Source organism: Synchiropus splendidus, chromosome 5 (assembly GCF_027744825.2).
Source record: "Synchiropus splendidus isolate RoL2022-P1 chromosome 5, RoL_Sspl_1.0, whole genome shotgun sequence".
Taxonomy (NCBI): domain Eukaryota; kingdom Metazoa; phylum Chordata; class Actinopteri; order Syngnathiformes; family Callionymidae; genus Synchiropus; species Synchiropus splendidus.
The window spans coordinates 33452967-33470419 of NC_071338.1; the positions used below are offsets into that span (position 1 = coordinate 33452967).

Here is a 17453-nt window from a genome sequence, read left to right on the forward strand (position 1 = left end):
ACGTGCGCGCACACGATGAGATTAGCCGCACTGTCAGGCGTCCAGGGTCTCTGAGGGGTCAGCCTCCGGGGTGACAGTGAGTGACCGGTCGGCAGGACGAGATGGACGCCGAGGACAGAAGAGCGCGCCGCCGCAGCCATCGATTTCTGGCCTGGCGGCCGGGAGAAGGGCAAACAAGGGTGGGAGAGACGAGGCTCTTCGGGAGCTGACGGAGCGAAGCATCTGCCTGCGCAGGTTCCTCAAGGTTCCTGAGGTCAAGTTCACTTCGCAGAGTCACAGAAAGGTGGTTTCCTAATCCACACCTGTTCAGCACGTTTCTTCACTCACGGTCACGAGAAGAGCTGAGCCAGAAGGCGAAGCTTGGGAGTGGCCTGAAGAACAATGGACACGAGCGCTCCAGCTCAGTCGTCCGGGAGAGACTCGGAGGAGAACCTCTGCTCCTCCAGGAGACGGAGGAGATGTCTCCAGGACTAGGGAGGTGTCCATCAGGGAGGAGGCCCCGGGGCGGAGCCAGCACACGCCTCTGGAGAAGGTCCACAGGTGGGGTCGCAGAGGCCCAGACTTCCATCCATCATCCAACCACAATAGCAGACAGAAAAGTTACAAATAAAATCAGAGACAAATGAGAGGAAGCCACAAATATGTTTTTAAAAAAGATCTATTTGTTGATATCTTCATCAAGCTCCGCCCCCATCAACCCTCAGTCAAACTGTCCAATAGAAACCAAATGGTTCTCATTCCGTTTTGAACCTTTTATTTTGATAAATTAGCTGATCGATGTATAAAACACTTCCTGTTTGATTCCAAACTGGACCCAGCTGCACGCCAACTCAGCCGTTCTTCTACTCAGCGGTCGTAATGTTGTTCGCTCCGGTGGCGACAGCAGCTGACGGGTCGACACAGAGGGACGAGTCAGGTCAGATCACATGACTGACGCACGGTGGGGAGCGGTCTGGCGTCTCGGGTGGCTGGAGCCCCTTGGTTCTGGTCTGGCAGCAGAAGTCCAGCAACAGCCGGAATAAATAAAACCAAAGCGCTTCGTAAATGTACAAGTGTGAAAACGGGGCGCCGGAGTCTCCGCCCCCCGCTTCCGGCGGTCCTGCTCCCAGCCCACATGCGCTGCCAGCAACAGTCCGGTGAGTCCGGCGGGGCCCGGTTCAGGTCCTCCGGCCGGAGCAGGAGCGGCAGCACTGCTGACCATAGAACTGGTGGCTGCAGACGCCGTGCTGAGGCACCAGGTGGCACCAGCTGAACAGGTCCAGGCAGAGCTCGCCTGTCGGGCACAGAAGCAGACCGTGAGTGACATCATCAGCGTGCGACCAGCAGCCCGAGCCCGCTCCGAATAATCCAGTCTGTGCTGAGGGCTCAGAGCGCCGCCTGCTGGCCTGGTGAAGACACACCTTGGGAAACGTGTCAACCAATCAGAGAGCAGCGAGGTTTGATGGTGTCATGGTTTCAGTGTGGCTAATCCAGGTCGACCATTAGGGGTCACTGGTCGTTTACCTCTGGTGATCTCAGCGGCGCCGCTGACCCGGTTGCTGGCCGGGCCAGCAGGGGGCGCAGCGGAGCAGAAGTGAGTGTTGCAGGCCCGCGAGGAGACGGGCCTCTGGTGGAGCAGGCAGCCGGAGGCGGGTCGACCCTGGCGGAGACACTGGATGGACCGGGTCTGGACGCCGCCGCCGCAGGACACGGAGCACTGAAGGAGACACGCAGGTCACCAGCAGGTCAGCACCCGGACCCTCGACCCGACCGCACTCTACCTGTTGCCACGGCGACGAGTACCAGCCGAAGAGGAGCGGGCTGAAGAGGCGGGGCGGCTCGGGGCAGGGGGTCTGGCCGCAGGTCTGCTCCAGCTCCAGCGGAGGCTTGGCCACGTTCCTGCAGCGCCGGGTCGGGAACTGCTGGAACCTGAGGAGGTGGAGAGGTGGGTCAAGGCGGGTGGGGGTGGCCACTCTGGAGCGGCTCACCCACAACACCTACCCGCCTCGCTGGTCCTTCTCTCCACAGAGCAGCTCCCTGGTCTGGACGCCCGAGCCACAGCTCCTGGAGCACTGGGACACACAGCAGAGCACAGCTCACAGTCCGGCCTCCACAAACAGCCGCAGCAGGGGGCGCTCTCTCTCTCTCTCTCACCGGGCTCCAGGGCGCGGGGAGCCACTGCAGCCGCTCGTTCTTGGGGCAGCGCCGCAGCACGCAGGTCTCCTGGGCCCGGGGTCTGTGGTGCTGCCGGCACATGCTGTCGGGGACCACCGCCTCCCGGACCCCGCAGAACACCGTCCTCTTCCTCAGGCCGCGGCCGCACGTCTTGGAGCACTGCGGGAGACACGGGGTCGCAGAGGTCAGAGAGAGGCCCCGCGAGTCTCTCCTGGACGACGCAGCCGTGGTCCTGCGGCTCAGGGTTCCACCTCCACGTCTCCTCTCAGCAACTCAAGGTCGCTCCGCTGACTACAAACATTATGGCCAGAATATCGATAAAGCAGAGCCCCGCTGCCCCCCACAGGGAGCGCACCGCCCTCACACCTCATTTATCTGACGCTGTCCTCCACACGTTGGACTGCACCCGGCACCGTCACACCGGCGGCGCCAGACTCACAAACTCACTCATCACACCACACGTGACCTGACGGCATCACGTGACGGTTCCTCCCACTGGTTCAGAAGCTGCTTCCTGGTTGCAAAGCTCCGACTCAGACCTCTTTCGGTCAGCAGGAGCAGCGACGGCCGGCGTGTCATTCAGCATCCAGTCTCTAACAATGTTGTTATTACCCAAGTCAAAGTGACTTCACCTGTGAGTCAGGAGCAGCTCAGCGTTAAAACCAGGAGTGGGACTCGATTTAAAAAACAATAATCTAGTTCATTTGACAATGTGTGAGGAATTCATCTCAATTCATCGCACTTTAATGGTAGAAGAATATTTGCCACAAGAAGCCACATTTTTCAATTGGAATGAATTTGGTATATTAGCGAAACTAATGATGGAGCCACACAGACATTTAAACAACAATAGAATGTTGATGCATCAGTCTGACAATAAACCACCATGGTGACTATAGTCAGGTTTGTATCTCACCTGAGTTCAACTGAAGCTCTGTTCAAGTCTTTATATCACCTGAGTTCAACTGAAGCTCTGTTCAAGTCTTTATATCACCTGAGTTCAACTGAAGCTCTGTTCAAGTCTTTATATCACCCGAGTTCAACTGAAGCTCTGTTCAAGTCTTTATATCACCTGAGTTCAACTGAAGCTCTGTTCAAGTCTTTATATCACCCGAGTTCAACTGAAGCTCTGTTCAAGTCTTGATCTCACCTGAGTTCAACTGAAGCTCTGTTCAAGTCTTGATCTCACCTGAGTTCAACTGAAGCTCTGTTCAAGTCTTTATATCACCTGAGTTCAACTGAAGCTCTGTTCAAGTCTTTATATCACCCGAGTTCAACTGAAGCTCTGTTCAAGTCTTTATATCACCTGAGTTCAACTGAAGCTCTGTTCAAGTCTTTATATCACCCGAGTTCAACTGAAGCTCTGTTCAAGTCTTTATATCACCCGAGTTCAACTGAAGCTCTGTTCAAGTCTTTATATCACCCGAGTTCAACTGAAGCTCTGTTCAAGTCTTTATATCACCCGAGTTCAACTGAAGCTCTGTTCAAGTCTTTATATCACCTGAGTTCAACTGAAGCTCTGTTCAAGTCTTGATCTCACCCGAGTTCAACTGAAGCTCTGTTCAAGTCTTGAGAATATCTGTATCAGAATCTCAAGTCCATCCAGAGTGGTGGAAACCCTGGACATTGTGCAGTGAAAAACCTCCCTGAAGCAAAGCCAACAGCTGCTTTAGTTTGCTTTGGTTCAGGGAGGATTCCTCCATGTTTGTTGCTGTTGTTCTCATCCTCGCTGCCACGTGTCTGCTGCATCAGTGGGATGGACGGAGGGATAGATAGGAGCACAGTAGAACTCTCTGACAAAAGCAATGAGGACAAAGGTCCACCAGAGGGCGGCAGAGCGTTTTCAAAGAGCGCCTTGAGCGTGATGTCGCCATGACAACGCACACACTACCCTCCCTATGTACAGAATCAGTGTCAGATTTGGGATCATTCTGGAAACAGATCCACTCAGTCATTTGAAAATAAATGACAGTTGCTACACACGTGCGTGTGTGTGCGTGTGCCTAGTATAGCCGTACTTGTGGGGACCAACTCTTGGAAACACACTTCCTTGTGCCTCAATTTGAGGGTTAAAACGTCAAAATAGCTGGGCTCCAGTTTGGTCCAGAGTCCTGGTTCCGGTGAGCCGTGTGTATTGGATGGTTGGGTTTAGGGGGAGAGGCTGGGGAAAGGGTGATGGCCAGGAGAGGTCCCCACAAGGACAGAGATATAAACGTGTTTGTGTGTGTGAGAGCAAGGGAAAGAGAGAGAGAGGGAACAGTTGACACGTGGAGCATCACCAGGCAGAAGCAGAAGCAGGAGTGAAGAGTGGGGACCTTCAGGAGCCTGGTCCCTGCGAGCACTCACCTGCGTCCAGGCGCCGGCGCTCCACTCGGGCGGGCAGGCGTGTGTGCCGCAGGGCTGCACGTGCGCCGGCGTGACCACGGGGCAGAGCGAGTGCGCCACCACCTCCTCCCTCTGGTACGTCACCTTCCTCACGCAGCGCAGCGCCCGCGTCTGCTGACCGCCTCCGCAGGAGCGGCTGCACGCGCTCCACTCGCCCGTCAGCCACCTGCACACAGCGCCCCCTGATGGTCACCTCCACTTCACCCATTCAAACGGACCAGTCACTGGACTGGAATCACATGACTGCAACATAAGCCAGACACTGGAGCCGCGACATTCCTTCAGTGGCGAACCCCCAAAGTATCGCCTTTCCCGGGATATAAATCCGGACGTGTGGTTGAGGCAGAAGTGGAGCCACTCTGCTCTCGGAGGTTTGCGAGGCCAACGTGTGATTTTGGAGCAGCGGCGGCCAACGACAACACTTGTTCTGGAGCTGAGATGAGCTCAGATCAGATCAGAAGCGCGACCTCTGCCTGGTCCGTCACCATGAGGCGGAATCATGAACTGATGGGTCCAAGGCTTCAGGCCGATCCGTCGCTTGATGGCGCTAGTCAGTCTGAGCCTTGGACCGTGCTTCACCCCACAGCTGCCACATGTATGTAGTGACAACATGTCCACCAGGGGGCGCCCAGAGGCGGTGAATGGCAGCGGAGATCAAGTCAGACGACTGACAGGAAGTGGTTCCAGGTCGTGACCTGGACTGACTGAATGGCACAGGTTACTGCGAGAAGTGATGTCAGACTCGTAGGTGGTTGATTTTAGGGGGCGCAGGGGTTCAGCCAATGAGGGAGCAGGTCATCTGACAGAGAACATGTGAGCTCATTTGCATAATCCAGGACGCAGCCACTGAAACGGTGACGAGCTGCGAGCGACACTTTAATGTACAGGAGAGTCGGGGAGGAGGCAGAGTTTGGGCTGTGCAACGAGAAACAGGCCGCAACACAAGTGTGAGGCTCAACCACAGACACAAACACTGCGCAGGGCTGCATACGTCCTCGCACGCACGCGGGTCCACGGGTGTCACACGGCGTTACCGTCCTGCACGGCCTCACTGAGCCCGACTCTCTCCAGCAGCGGACAAAGGGCTGCGGCTGCTTAAGACCTTTCAGCGCGATGAGAGGGAAGCTCGGGATTAGAAACAGGAAGTGGGGCCCCGGGCTCTCGGGGGGTGGGAAACTGTCAGAGGTGAAGCCGACACCCGTCTGCTTTGTGTCACGCTCCCTGCCGCCCCACGGGTCCGACCTGAAACATGACGTGGTCCCAACTCTCACTGGATGAGGATCGGGACCCCAGAAGCTGAGGAGCGTCACGTTTGAGTGGACGCTCCTCAGCGGCTCTCGAGTCGCCTCAGACACTCGTTAAGAAAAACAGGTTTGAGACGGGTATTCAATCTTCGAGGAGGTCGTGAGAGAGAGATGGAGGGAGGGTGAAAGAGATAGGAAGAGAGAGAGGGAGAGAGAGAAAAAGAGGGAAGGAGGGAGAAAAGAGCGAGAGAGAGGGAGAGTGAGAGGGAGGGAAGGAGAGAGGGAGCAATGGAGTGAGGAAGAAGGGAGAAGAAGAAGGCATGAGAGGGGCATGAGAGAGGGATGAAGGGAGGGAAGAAAGAGGAAGAGAGAGAGAGTGGGAGAAAGGGAAGGAAGAAAACAAGAGAGAGAGAGTGGGAGAGGGAGGGATGGAGAGAGGGAGTAAAGAGCGAGAGAGAGGGAGAGTGAGAGGGAGGGATGGAGAGAGAGAGAGATAGAAAGAGGGAGAGGGGCAGGAGAGAGGGATGAAGGGAGGGAGGAACGAGGAAGAGAGAGAGAGAGAGCGGGAGAAAGGGAAGGAAGAAAACAAGAGGGAGAGAGGAGAGAGGGAGGGATGGAGAGAGGGAGTAAAGAGCAAGAGAGAGGGAGAGAGAGGAGAGAGGGAGGGATGGAGAGAGGGAGTAAAGAGCAAGAGAGAGGAGAGAGAGGAGAGAGGGAGGGATGGAGAGAGGGAGTAAAGAGCAAGAGAGAGGGAGAGAGAGGAGAGAGGGAGTAAAGAGCAAGAGAGAGGGAGAGAGAGGAGAGAGGGAGGGATGGAGAGAGAGATAGAAAGAGAGAGAGGGAGAGGGGCAGGAGAGATGGATGAAGGGAGGGAGGAACGAGGAAGAGAGAGAGAGAGAAAGAGCGGGAGGAAGGGAAGAAGGAAAACAAGAGAGAGAGAGAGGAGAGAGGGAGGGAGAGGGAAAGAGAGCGAGGGACCCTGTAATAAGCCTCTGGGTTTGAGCAAATGTGGCAACATGCAGAATCGCACCGCAGCAGCCACAGCGGCCTCACACACACACACACACACACACACACACACACGGACGGACGGCCGGTGGGACGGAGGGAGGGACTCACTGGGCGGCGCAGGGCTGGGTGTTGCAGAGCTGTGAGCCCAGCGTGGGCCGGGTCTGAGGGAGACACATGCTGGAGTTGACCTGCAGCTTGTGGTCCTGCAGGCAGATGGCCTTGGTGGAGATGCGACCTGAGAGAGGGAGACAGGTGGAGGGTGAGACACGAGGCCGTAACATTATGACCACCAGCTCCACTGAGGAAAAAAAGAGAGAGTGTGGTCAGGCATGGTCCCAGTGACCCGGGTCAGCACAGCAGCAGAGGTGGGAAGGGAGACCTTTCTGGTGCTGATAAAGAGCAGTGTGATTTGGACCAGATGAAGGTAACACAGAATCATCTGCTGAAGGGAAGAGTGGATGTGGGTGCAGGCGATGGTCTGAGGGCGTCTCACCTCCGGCGCAGGCAGCGGAGCAGTCGGAGCGCACCACCCCCCAGCTGAAGTCCGGCTTCCTCTCGGTGCGCGGCAGCGTGTACTCCCACCTCACGCCCGGGTTCTTCCCCTGCAGCAGGATCTGGTGAGAGACCCAGACCTCCAGCTTCAGACCCGGCCCTCCTGACACCTTGATGGATTGCAGTCAACTAGACACGGATATCAGTCTCACTCAGGTCGTCGACCTGGACCGGGGTGACCCCGGGGAGGGGCCCGGCGGGGGGGCCGCCCCTGCGTCTCCAGATGCTCTGGCTGCTTCTGAACACGTCCCACACACCTCCAGCTGTTCCACCTCGCACTCCAGTCACGGTCCTCACTCCGACGTGTCACAGCCTAGACCTCCGTAATGGTGACCCTTTCCCCGGTCACACTGGCCGCGGGATACTGATGGGGTCGTCACAAGGAAACCTGTTTCCGGTCCCGGTTCAACTGGTCCTGGTCCTCTCTGCTGCTGTGACCTTAACTTCATTCTGAGAGTTCAATGTCTTAATCTCTTAATCTGGCAGCCCCTCCCCCGCCCCTCTCTCCTTCTGTAATTACTTGTGTGGATTACCAGGGGCGGCATCTGCAGATCAGCATGTGGACAGATGCAGCTCACCACTGGCTCCTTGTCAGAGCATCAGCAGCGTGAGTCCAGGCTCCTCACCCCACTGTCAGATGAGTCAGAGTCGACACACCGTGTGGAGTCACCGAGTCACTTTGGTCTGGACTCTGTTTAGTCTGGAGTCACTTTGGTCTGGACTCACTTTGGTCTGGACTCTGTTTAGTCTGGACTCACTTTGGTCTGGACTCACTTTGGTATGGACTCACTTTGGTCAGGACTCTGTTTAGTCTGGAGTCACTTTGGTCTGGACTCACTTTGGTATGGACTCTGTTTAGTCTGGACTCACTTTGGTCTGGAGTCCAGACTCAGAGTCCAGTGAGTCCAGACTCTGTTTGGTCTGGACTCACTTTGGTCTGGACTCTGTTTAGTCTGGACTCACTTTGGTCTGGACTCACTTTGGTCTGGACTCTGTTTAGTCTGGTCTCACTTTGGTCTGGATTCACTTTGGTCTGGACTCTGTTTAGTCTGGAGTCACTTTGGTCTGGACTCACTTTGGTCTGGGCTCACTTTGGTCTGGACTCTGTTTAGTCTGGACTCTGTTTAGTCTGGACTCTGTTTAGTCTGGACTCACTTAAGTTTCGGTCAACACTGACTTGACGCCTCACTGAGACTCGTGTTGGAAAGTTAGGAGCGGGTTGTTGAGATTTTACCGAGTCAGAAAGTGAGTCTGAAAGAGTTTAGTTCCGTGAGCAGGCGAGTAGAAGGCAAGGTAAGCTTCAGAGAGTTCAAGGCCCTCCATGGCTCCTAAAAATGACTCGACAACTGCCTGAGAAACTGAAGAAAAAGGCCCTGGAGTGAGAGTTTACAGTTGTAGATGTGTGGAACAGCAGCAGCTCATCATCTCACTTAGTTAGTTCCAGAGTCATTGGCATGTTATAAAGATGAGAAATCACTCAAGAACCCAAACGCCTCAAAGCATTTCTGGCTTTGACCTCATTATTTTCTACAAGAAGCTGTGAGGGAAACAGCCGACTGGGAAAGCAAATCAACAGGGCGCCGGCCGGCGGTGACCTTCAGGCTTCATTGCTCTCCTGAGGAGGCTTGCTGAAAGCACGTTTGCAGCCGCGTCTCTGGGTCCATTCATCCTGCCGAGCGTCCGCTCAGCTGCAGTGCCCACAAGCGTCTTCGCTCCCAAAATAGCAGCAGACGCTTCCTGACGTTCCCAGCGCGGCCGGATCCCGACGACCACTCATTCCTGGCTTTCACCGCGAGATGCCGGCGGCGCAAGGAGCCAGCGCAGCCTCGACCTCGCTTCACCCAGGAGCGGGCGCGAGACCAGGTCAAAGGTCACACCGACAGCGGATCCCCGCGCTCACACCCGCGGGGGACGACACACCTGCGGCGCCACCTACTGCTGCTGCGAGACGAGCCAGAACTCGCTGACGCTCTTGGCTCCCGACTCTCGGCTGATCACAAATCAGCAGCAGAAGAGAAGATCAGCTCATAAATCACGGTGGAGCTCCACAGAACGAGCATCTGAGTTTCTAATCTGCTGCCCCTGAAGGGGTTCGACTTTTAATCTCTCGCTCTGCTACAGTCACTAAATACCTCCCAGGTCAGAGGGCACAGACTGCTTCTCATCGGACGGGCAGATGCGACTAGACGAGGAGAAGGAGGTGGAGGAAGAGGATGAGGAGGAGGATGAAGAGGAGGAAGAAGAGGAGGAGGAAGAAGAGGAGGAGGAGGTGGAGGAAGAGGATGAGGAGGAGGATGAAGAGGAGGAAGAAGAGGAGGAGGAAGAAGAGGGAGAGGAAGAGGAGGAGGAGGAAGAGGAGGAGGAAGTGGAGGAAGTGGAGGAAGAGGAAGAGGAGGAGGAAGAGGGAGAGGAAGAGGAAGAGGAGGAAGAGGAAGAAGAGGAGGAGGAAGAGGAGGAGGAGGAGGTGGAGGAAGAGGAAGAAGAGGGAGAGGGAGAGGAAGAGGAAGAGGAGGAGGTGGAAAAGGAGGAAGAGGAGGAAGAGGAAGAGGAGGAGGAGGAAGAGGAAGAAGAGGAGGAGGAAGAGGAGGAGGAGGTGGAGGAAGAGGAAGAAGAGGGAGAGGGAGAGGAAGAGGAGGAGGTGGAAAAGGAGGAAGAGGAGGAAGAGGAGGAGGAGGAAGAGGAGGAGGAAGAAGAGGAGGAAGAAGAGGGAGAGGAAGAGGAAGAGGAGGAGGAGGAGATGGAGGAAGAGGAGGAGGAGGAAGAGGAAGAAGAGGGAGAGGGAGAGGAAGAGGAAGAGGAGGAGGAGGAGATGGAGGAAGAGGAGGAGGAGGAGGAGGAGGAAGAATAGGGAGAGGAAGAGGAAGAGGAGGAGGAGGAGGAGGTGGAGGAAGAGGAGGAAGAAGATGAGGAGGAGGTGGAGGAAGAGGAGGAAGTGGTGGAAGAGGAAGAGGAGGAGGAGGAGGAGGTGGAGGAAGAGGATGAGGAGGAGGAGGAAGTGGAGGAAGAGGAAGAGGAGGAAGGAGGGGGAGGAACAGGCGGAGGAAGAGGAGAAGGGAGGATGGAAGCAGGGAGGGGCAAAGGAGGAGGAAGCGACAGAGTGGGAAGAGGAGCAAGAGGATGAGGAGGAGGAGGATGTGAAACAGTAGGGCGAGGAAGATGAGAAGGAGGAGGTGGAAGATGTTGAGGATGAAGATGAGAAAGGTGAGGAGGAAGAGAAAGTGAGTGAGTCGGAAGATGAAGATAAATGGAGGAGGAGGAGGTCGATGGGCGGTGGAGGAGAGGAGGAGGAAGAGGATAAAGTGAAAAAGAATGAGACAGTGGGACTGGAGAAGGAGGAGCATGATGAAGACGAGGAGGAGAAAGAAGAGGAAGAGACGGAGGAGCCCAGTTTTGGCAATGGGAGCCGTGATGGGGACCAGATTCAGCTGAGAACTATGGACCATGTGAAGAGGTGATGATCTCTGCTGCTTCACACTCGTGTTTGGGATCACTGACACTGAAGGTGGCACTTCGACTTGGGGCTCGGCGGTCGACTCACCTCGAACACCAGCGTCTCGTTGGTGGGTCCGGCGGCGTACAGGCTCTCCGGCTTGTTGAAGGAGCGCTGGTAGTCGAACGCCGTCCCGGCGAAGTGGAACCTGCCAGGCCAGTCCACGGTCCAGTCTCCAGTCAGGTAGTACTTCCTCTTCAGAGATCGCACCGCCAGGTAGCTGGTGGACACCTCCATTTCCTGGAGCAGGATGCTGCGAGCGCCAGGCGGGATGGTCACCATGGAGTAGTACTCTGAGGACAGAAGCAGGACTGGCTCAACAGACCGGCTGAGATTGGTTCAGCAGAGTTGCTCCCCACAACCCGCCTCCACCCAGCTGCCTTCTTCCCAATGTCAACAATTGAGAGGGGTTTTTCACATCCACCGGGCGGCGCCGTGGAACGTACCGTTAGCTCGGTGCTGGAGCGTGTACTGGCCCTTGAAGAACTTGCAAGTGGAGTTTCCTCCCTCACAGACTCCGCAGGCGTCCGGAGCGGCTCTGGAGCCCAGGACCTGGTCACAGCCCACCGACTGCAACAGACGAAAGATCCGAGACTCACCAGAGACGTTCAAGGGCCACGTGGGGCCCCGACTCTCCAGCTGACGACGGTTGTGTTCACCTCACACACTCCATCGATGCAGACGTCTGCTCGGCTCTCGGAGCAGGACGTTCCGTCCCGGACTTTACTGGACATGGCGAAGAAGAAGTCGAAGTCCTCGGCGATGCAGTAGAGCTTGCACACATCTTCCGCTGCAACACAAACTCTGGGTTAGACGCCGCTCCATTCACGGCCAAAAGCACTTTCAATTTCAGCGCCGACTTCTCCCTGAAGACAGCTTTACAATCGGTCCCCGACTCCATTCCCATTCATCAGGACTTTAAACGCTTCTGGGCCGACAGCCAAAGAAGCAGTCGTCCTCCATCACCCCCCGCACCCCCACCTCCTCGTGGCCTCCTCTCCAGATCTGCTCCCAGTGTGTCACCAGGCAACACACTCTCTGTCCTCATGCTGTCGAGCTCAGCGTCACCCAAACGTTTGGCCAGATTGTAATAACGCGCTGCGCTACACAGCAAGCTGCCCACGGCCTGAATTCATGCAGCCCTCATCAGATTAGATTAGATTAGATTAGATTAGAGTCCCTTTATTGAGAGCAATATCACCTGCGTTCATTCTTTCTGAATTTATTCTTTTACTGGGGAATTACAGTAACAAAATAACAGCAATTTTAGTTAGAGTTATTCCATATGACTTACACTGACAATCTTTCAATCAAATGAAATACTACATCATCAGAAACAAAGCCGAAGCGTATCTTTGTCCTAGATGTTTCCTGCCAGTCTGAAATTCTTGCTTACTTACTAACATTGCTTTACTTCAAATCCCTGTCAGCCAAGTAACTTAGGTGGCTCATATGCTCACAGCATTGAGTCCATTTCACACTAGCGAGGGAGCAGCAACAAAATCACCATAAATCTGTTTACAACTTGGCATTACAGCGTGACGAAGACGTAAAAGAAGCCCAGACTTCCCACGCCCAAGAAACCTCCTCTGTCTCTGATTCTCTCTCGGTCTGACCCAGGGCCTCCTCCCAATTGGACAACTCACAAGTCCAAGAGACAACTGAGGTTCTCCTCTGAGTCTCTTCTGGATGACTGAGATTGTCTCTCTCAAAGAGTCCAGACAGAACCGCCGGTTCTCTGGGTCACTCCAGAGCTGGTGAGCGCAGGTGAGAGGAGCAACCAGTCAGAGGAGAGCTTTGCCTTCTGGCTCAGCTCTTTCAACACCAAGCGGCTTCATGTCTGAGTCAGTGAATCCAGCACCATCTTTCACTCACTCGTGAACAAGACCCCAAGATACAAGTAACTAGCGAGTGACAAAAGGCTTTCTGTGTTTAGCTAGCATGGTTCCCTGTGACGTGACGTGAGGAGACAGCTACCGTCCACTTTGGTGTAGGGCTTCCACTTGTAGAACCAGCCTCTGAAGGCCTTGCTGTTGTACTCGGCGCACTGCTGGGCCCTGAAGTCCAGCGAGTCGACGGGACACGGTCGAGTGTTGCACAGCTGGTTGAGACGAGACGAGCCGGAGCAGAACTTCCCGTTGTTCTGTGGCCTGGAGACAGAGCACAGCCAGAAGGTCAAGCTGTGGAGTGGGTCACCTGCGTCGACACGTTCTGGGTTGCTGATCCACGGGATCTGAAAAGAAGTTGGACTGCAGCTTCTCAGAAGGCTCTCACAGACTTCCCAGGACTTCAAATTGCTTCACAACCACCAGCTGGGAAAATCATCGGGAGCAGTTTACTGCTTGTACTGGAGCGATGCACACACACGGCGCACATGCACACCGCACACACACAGGGACGGAAGAACCTGCTGACTAAATGAGTCCCATTAAAACAACATGATGCCTAGTAATGAAGGAGGGAATGAAAATCTTAGAACTCCATTGACACTGTGCGTGTGTGGGTGTGTGGGCATGTGTTCCCATACTTGTGAGGACCAAGTCTTGACCAGCCTCCTTCTTGTGAGGACAGGGTTAAAACCTAAATGAAAGCAGTTCATCTAACTGGGTTCCAGTTTGGTTCAGGGTCCTGGTTCAGGTGAGCCATGTGTTTGGGATGGTTAGGTTTAGGGGGAGAGGCTGGGGAAAGGGGGATGTCAATGAGAGGTCCTCACAACAATAGCACAACAAACATGTGTGTGAGGTCCACAGCCCAGACCAGGTTGAAAATCAGGTAGAAGCTGAGGAAGCAGGACCCGACTGACCATCGCTGCTCAATCTCAAGCCGTTTTTGCAGAAGGTGAACAGTTCTGTTCCACCGCAGCAGGACCCATAAACTCTCCCTCCCTTCCCCCGAGAAATGAGTTCAACGCTTCATCTGTTAATGGGCACCAGCTGATTCAGACGGGACGTCCCGCAGATCTCTCTCTGAAAAGCTGAACAGTGAAGTAACTGGTTGGACTCATCCAGCTGCATCTGGAGCCCACGGAAACCCAGGCGAAGCTCACCACCTTCCATTAGTGTTTCCCACAAAATAAAATCTCAATGAAGCACAAGGGTATCGACGACCGTGGATGGTCCTGAACATGGACCACTCTACCGACTCTAGCTCCCACACCAGACCACAGCTAGCTCTAGAGAAAGTGGCGAGGACCTCAGCTAGAGAGTCCCACAGGTACCCGAGGCGCTGACACCACTCAGGCCTCAGCTGGGACTCAGCTGGGACTCGTCTGGTCCAACGGCGAGCTCCTGCTTCCACTAACCTGCAACCACCACCTCGCTCAATCAGGTCAAGAGGACGAGTCCACTCTCCCGACTTGTTGCTGAGGATTAGCCGGAGCGTGTTTGATCTGACAGGTGGTCTACAGTGAACACAGGAGCAAGAGGGGGGGGGGGAGAGGGGGCAGATCCTGGAACGACCCCGGGTTTGGAATGCTGTAATCTGCTGAGCCTATAGAAGCCATTAGCTAAAGGTAAAGCAGCCGCTCGGTCTGCCCAGGAAAACAGGCCGACCCTCTTCTTCTGAGGTCACCGAGGACCAGGCCGCTGACCTCTTCAACACGCTGACGGTGGGGCAGGACTGGCGAGGGCAGGGCGCATCCATGGTTTGAGAAGCAGGGGGTTAAACCCGAGTCTGCGGGCGATCCTCCCGTGGGGCTACTTTCTCCATCCCACTTCATTAAGACGTTCAGACTTTCAATGGCAGACACTGACGGCTCCGTTGTGTCCGTTACAGCTGACTCGTCTTTTAATCCCCGGTGGGGATCAAAGGGCTCCTCCACCGTGGACCGCTCCTCATATGATCCACATTATATAGCGTGACTGGCAGACCTGAAAGCTGCAGCCAGTCTTCGGAGCAGATTATCCGTCGGCCATCGCTCCGATGGTCTCTGCCGAGTTACTGGGTCAGTGGGGCGGAGGGGAGGTGGTGGGGGGATCCCCAGACTCTAACCCAGCACCAGAGATAGCTGCGCACCGGGGGAGATTTTGGCAAACAAAGCACTTGTTACGACATTGTGACTGCATTTAAAGGGTGTTCCAGGTGTGCAGTGGTCCGTGGCACCTTCAGGGGGCCACCTTGAGTATCCAGATGACTCGGGTGAAAAGGCTTTGACTCTTTCTATCTAGCGGTGGCAAAACATTATGACCATCTGCCTGACATCACAAGGGCAAAGGTGAGCAAAGTGCGGCCCCGGGTCCACATGTGGCCCTCCAGAGGTCACAGCCAAAGTATAAAAGAAATTGATGGAGAGAAAGAAAATCCATATAAAAAAGAGCCTTTATAACTTATATTTATGCATTTTCCTAAGTTTTGTCACCAAATATTCACCTTTTAAAAAGATCTTCCAATATTTAGGATCATTTAGTAAATAAATTGTTTTATATTTTGAAAGCAGCAACATTTAAAGGACCAAGTTCATCGGTCCTTCTGGGGTGACACCCCTCACAACAGAGTCCACAACAATGGTACAAGACAGGCCACTTGAGGGCTTAGATATGCAAGTATTGCCTTGGTGTTCCAGGGATTCCCTTCCCTCTGTTCTTGTTCTGGCCCGAGTGCACGGCCGGCGCCAATCTGAGTGGCGGCTTCTCTTCTTATGTATGTTGACTTGACCCACAACAAGCCGCCAGACCATCGTATTCCAATACAAAGTACCGGCGGACGCTTGCCCCCGATCTGGCCCTGAATCCCGTGGACATCAGATTTTCCAGTTCCTCTCACGTGAGTCCCACCTCCTGTCTTGAGCTTTGGAACTTGAGACTTTATGTTCAGTGAACTATGTTTTGGATTTCCTTGTCCTTTGCGGATCAGGTGCATTACAGGCCAGAAAGCCAGGGAGAGGGACTGTCTATGGAGAGTGGTGGTGAGGTCAGGTGGTGGCCAGTCGGACCGTCTGACCTGGAGCAGCGACACAAGTGCATCACGCCTCTCACACGCAGACTCTGGAATGTGTGCTGTGGATCATTATGTTTGTGTGAGAGAGCAGCAGCCGGGTCAGTGGCCCTCACTGTTGGCAGGAGCTGGTCCGGATCACGGGGAGAGTCTGTCTGTCTTACTGATGTGTGGACAAGTGCTCAGTCACGTGTGTGCAGTGACGGACAGCCGGGTCGATCGGGCATGAGACCGAGTCACGACTGGCTCCAAACCTGGCTGCTGTACCTGGGGCTGGTGCAGGTGCGCTCCCTGTGCATGACCCCGCCCCCACAGGTCCTGGAGCAGTCCGACCACTGCGACCAGGAAGACCACTGGCCGTGGACCGGCCTCGGACCGTGGTCCCCGAACTTGACGCACTGACCCCGCCAGCACCACTGCAGAGGAGAGGAGAGGAAAGTCAGAGTCGGTCACATGACCTCACGCGTCTGCTTCATGGACGTGTCAGACGATTCCTGCAGGAGCAGTCGGTACATCAGCAGCTCCGCCTCCTCACAGCTGCTGGACGTCCAGAGAGACTCAACAGACGTGATGATGTGCGAGCAGGACTTGGCTCGAGTGAACTGGACCTCAGCTCAAACCAGAACATCAGCCACTTCTGTGTCAACTTCTCTGCGATTTATTACTGTCTTGGACTTCAGACAAGTCCCAGTCCCTCAACCCTACCCTCTTCTGCTGAAGGGTTGTCATGGTGACAGTGGAAGAGGACAGAATTTTCAGGTCTGCACCCTCCTCCGGCCGCTGCATCTTCTCACCAAACCTGACCTTCACTGTCCTCCAGATTGACCTCTGCTAGGCCCAGAGGGAAGATGATGCTCACCATGTCTGGACCGCAGGTGGTTCCTTCCGCCGCCGGCATGAACTTGGTCTCACAGCGGTGACCGGTGCGGTGACACCAGAGAGACTTGCAGATGTCCTGGAGATGAGAGACAGTGTGTTCCAGGTCAACTGGGAGAACATCAAGGCTTCAGCGTGTCTCGGGTCTGTCCACCCAGTGGAACACCACAGAGCCTCCTCAACTGTCTTCTCTGCTGTCTGCCAGTCTCAGACACAGGAGTGCGGTGTCTCCAGGTCCTCTCTCCAGAGCTGGTGACCACAGCGGTCAGTGGAGAGCTTTCTCTTCAGGCTCAGCTCTTTCTGCACCACGACTGAAGACGCCCCACCCTTCCCTCACTAGACCTCAAGACACACCAGAGGAAGGACCCAGGGTCACAGACTCAGAGGTTCTGTTGGTCACCATACCTGATGAGCACATCATCACCTCAGAGTCCAGAAGAAACACAACCTGCAGGAGATTCTGGCTCTGATACCTCTTTATCCCACTGCTCAGTGGAAAACTGATCTGAATCCCAGCTGGTGTTTCTGACGCTCTTCTGTAGCTCAGTTCCCCTCAGCTGCTGCACCACAGTGTCAAACATGATCGCTGCACTCGGGCTTCAATTGTGGGTGTCATGTGACCTGAACTGAGGCGAGCACGGGGGTTAGGGGGGGCTCCCGAGAGCAGCGGCGCACTGTTTGTGTGTGTTCATGCTGATATATTTGTCTGACACGGCCCAGGTGTCCGACAGCAACAGCAGCCGCCGAGGCGTCGGCATGATTCCGTCAGCAGCAGAGAGACTGAAGCGGAGGAGTCAAGTCTCAGCCAA

At 55.1% G+C, this 17453-nt stretch overlaps 1 protein-coding gene across 2 annotated transcripts in view; it reads right to left on the minus strand.

The window, feature by feature from the left end:
* Positions 1–297: 297 nt before the first annotated feature.
* adamts18 (ADAM metallopeptidase with thrombospondin type 1 motif, 18) overlaps positions 298–17453 on the minus strand; it is a 30979-nt gene continuing 13823 nt past the window's right edge. The window contains exons 8-21 of one of the 2 annotated variants that reach the window (XM_053866056.1): positions 16628–16723; positions 16036–16184; positions 12814–12986; positions 11496–11626; positions 11283–11406; positions 10885–11129; positions 7288–7408; positions 6903–7029; positions 4501–4705; positions 2134–2313; positions 1981–2051; positions 1761–1908; positions 1504–1696; positions 298–1273 (exon numbers count right to left, since the gene is read on the minus strand). In XM_053866056.1, the coding sequence (XP_053722031.1) occupies positions 1158–1273; positions 1504–1696; positions 1761–1908; positions 1981–2051; positions 2134–2313; positions 4501–4705; positions 6903–7029; positions 7288–7408; positions 10885–11129; positions 11283–11406; positions 11496–11626; positions 12814–12986; positions 16036–16184; positions 16628–16723 (2079 nt within the window). In that variant the 3' untranslated portion in view covers positions 298–1157. The remainder of the gene's footprint in view (positions 1274–1503; positions 1697–1760; positions 1909–1980; positions 2052–2133; positions 2314–4500; positions 4706–6902; positions 7030–7287; positions 7409–10884; positions 11130–11282; positions 11407–11495; positions 11627–12813; positions 12987–16035; positions 16185–16627; positions 16724–17453) is intronic. The other variant, XM_053866055.1, reaches the window with a different exon arrangement.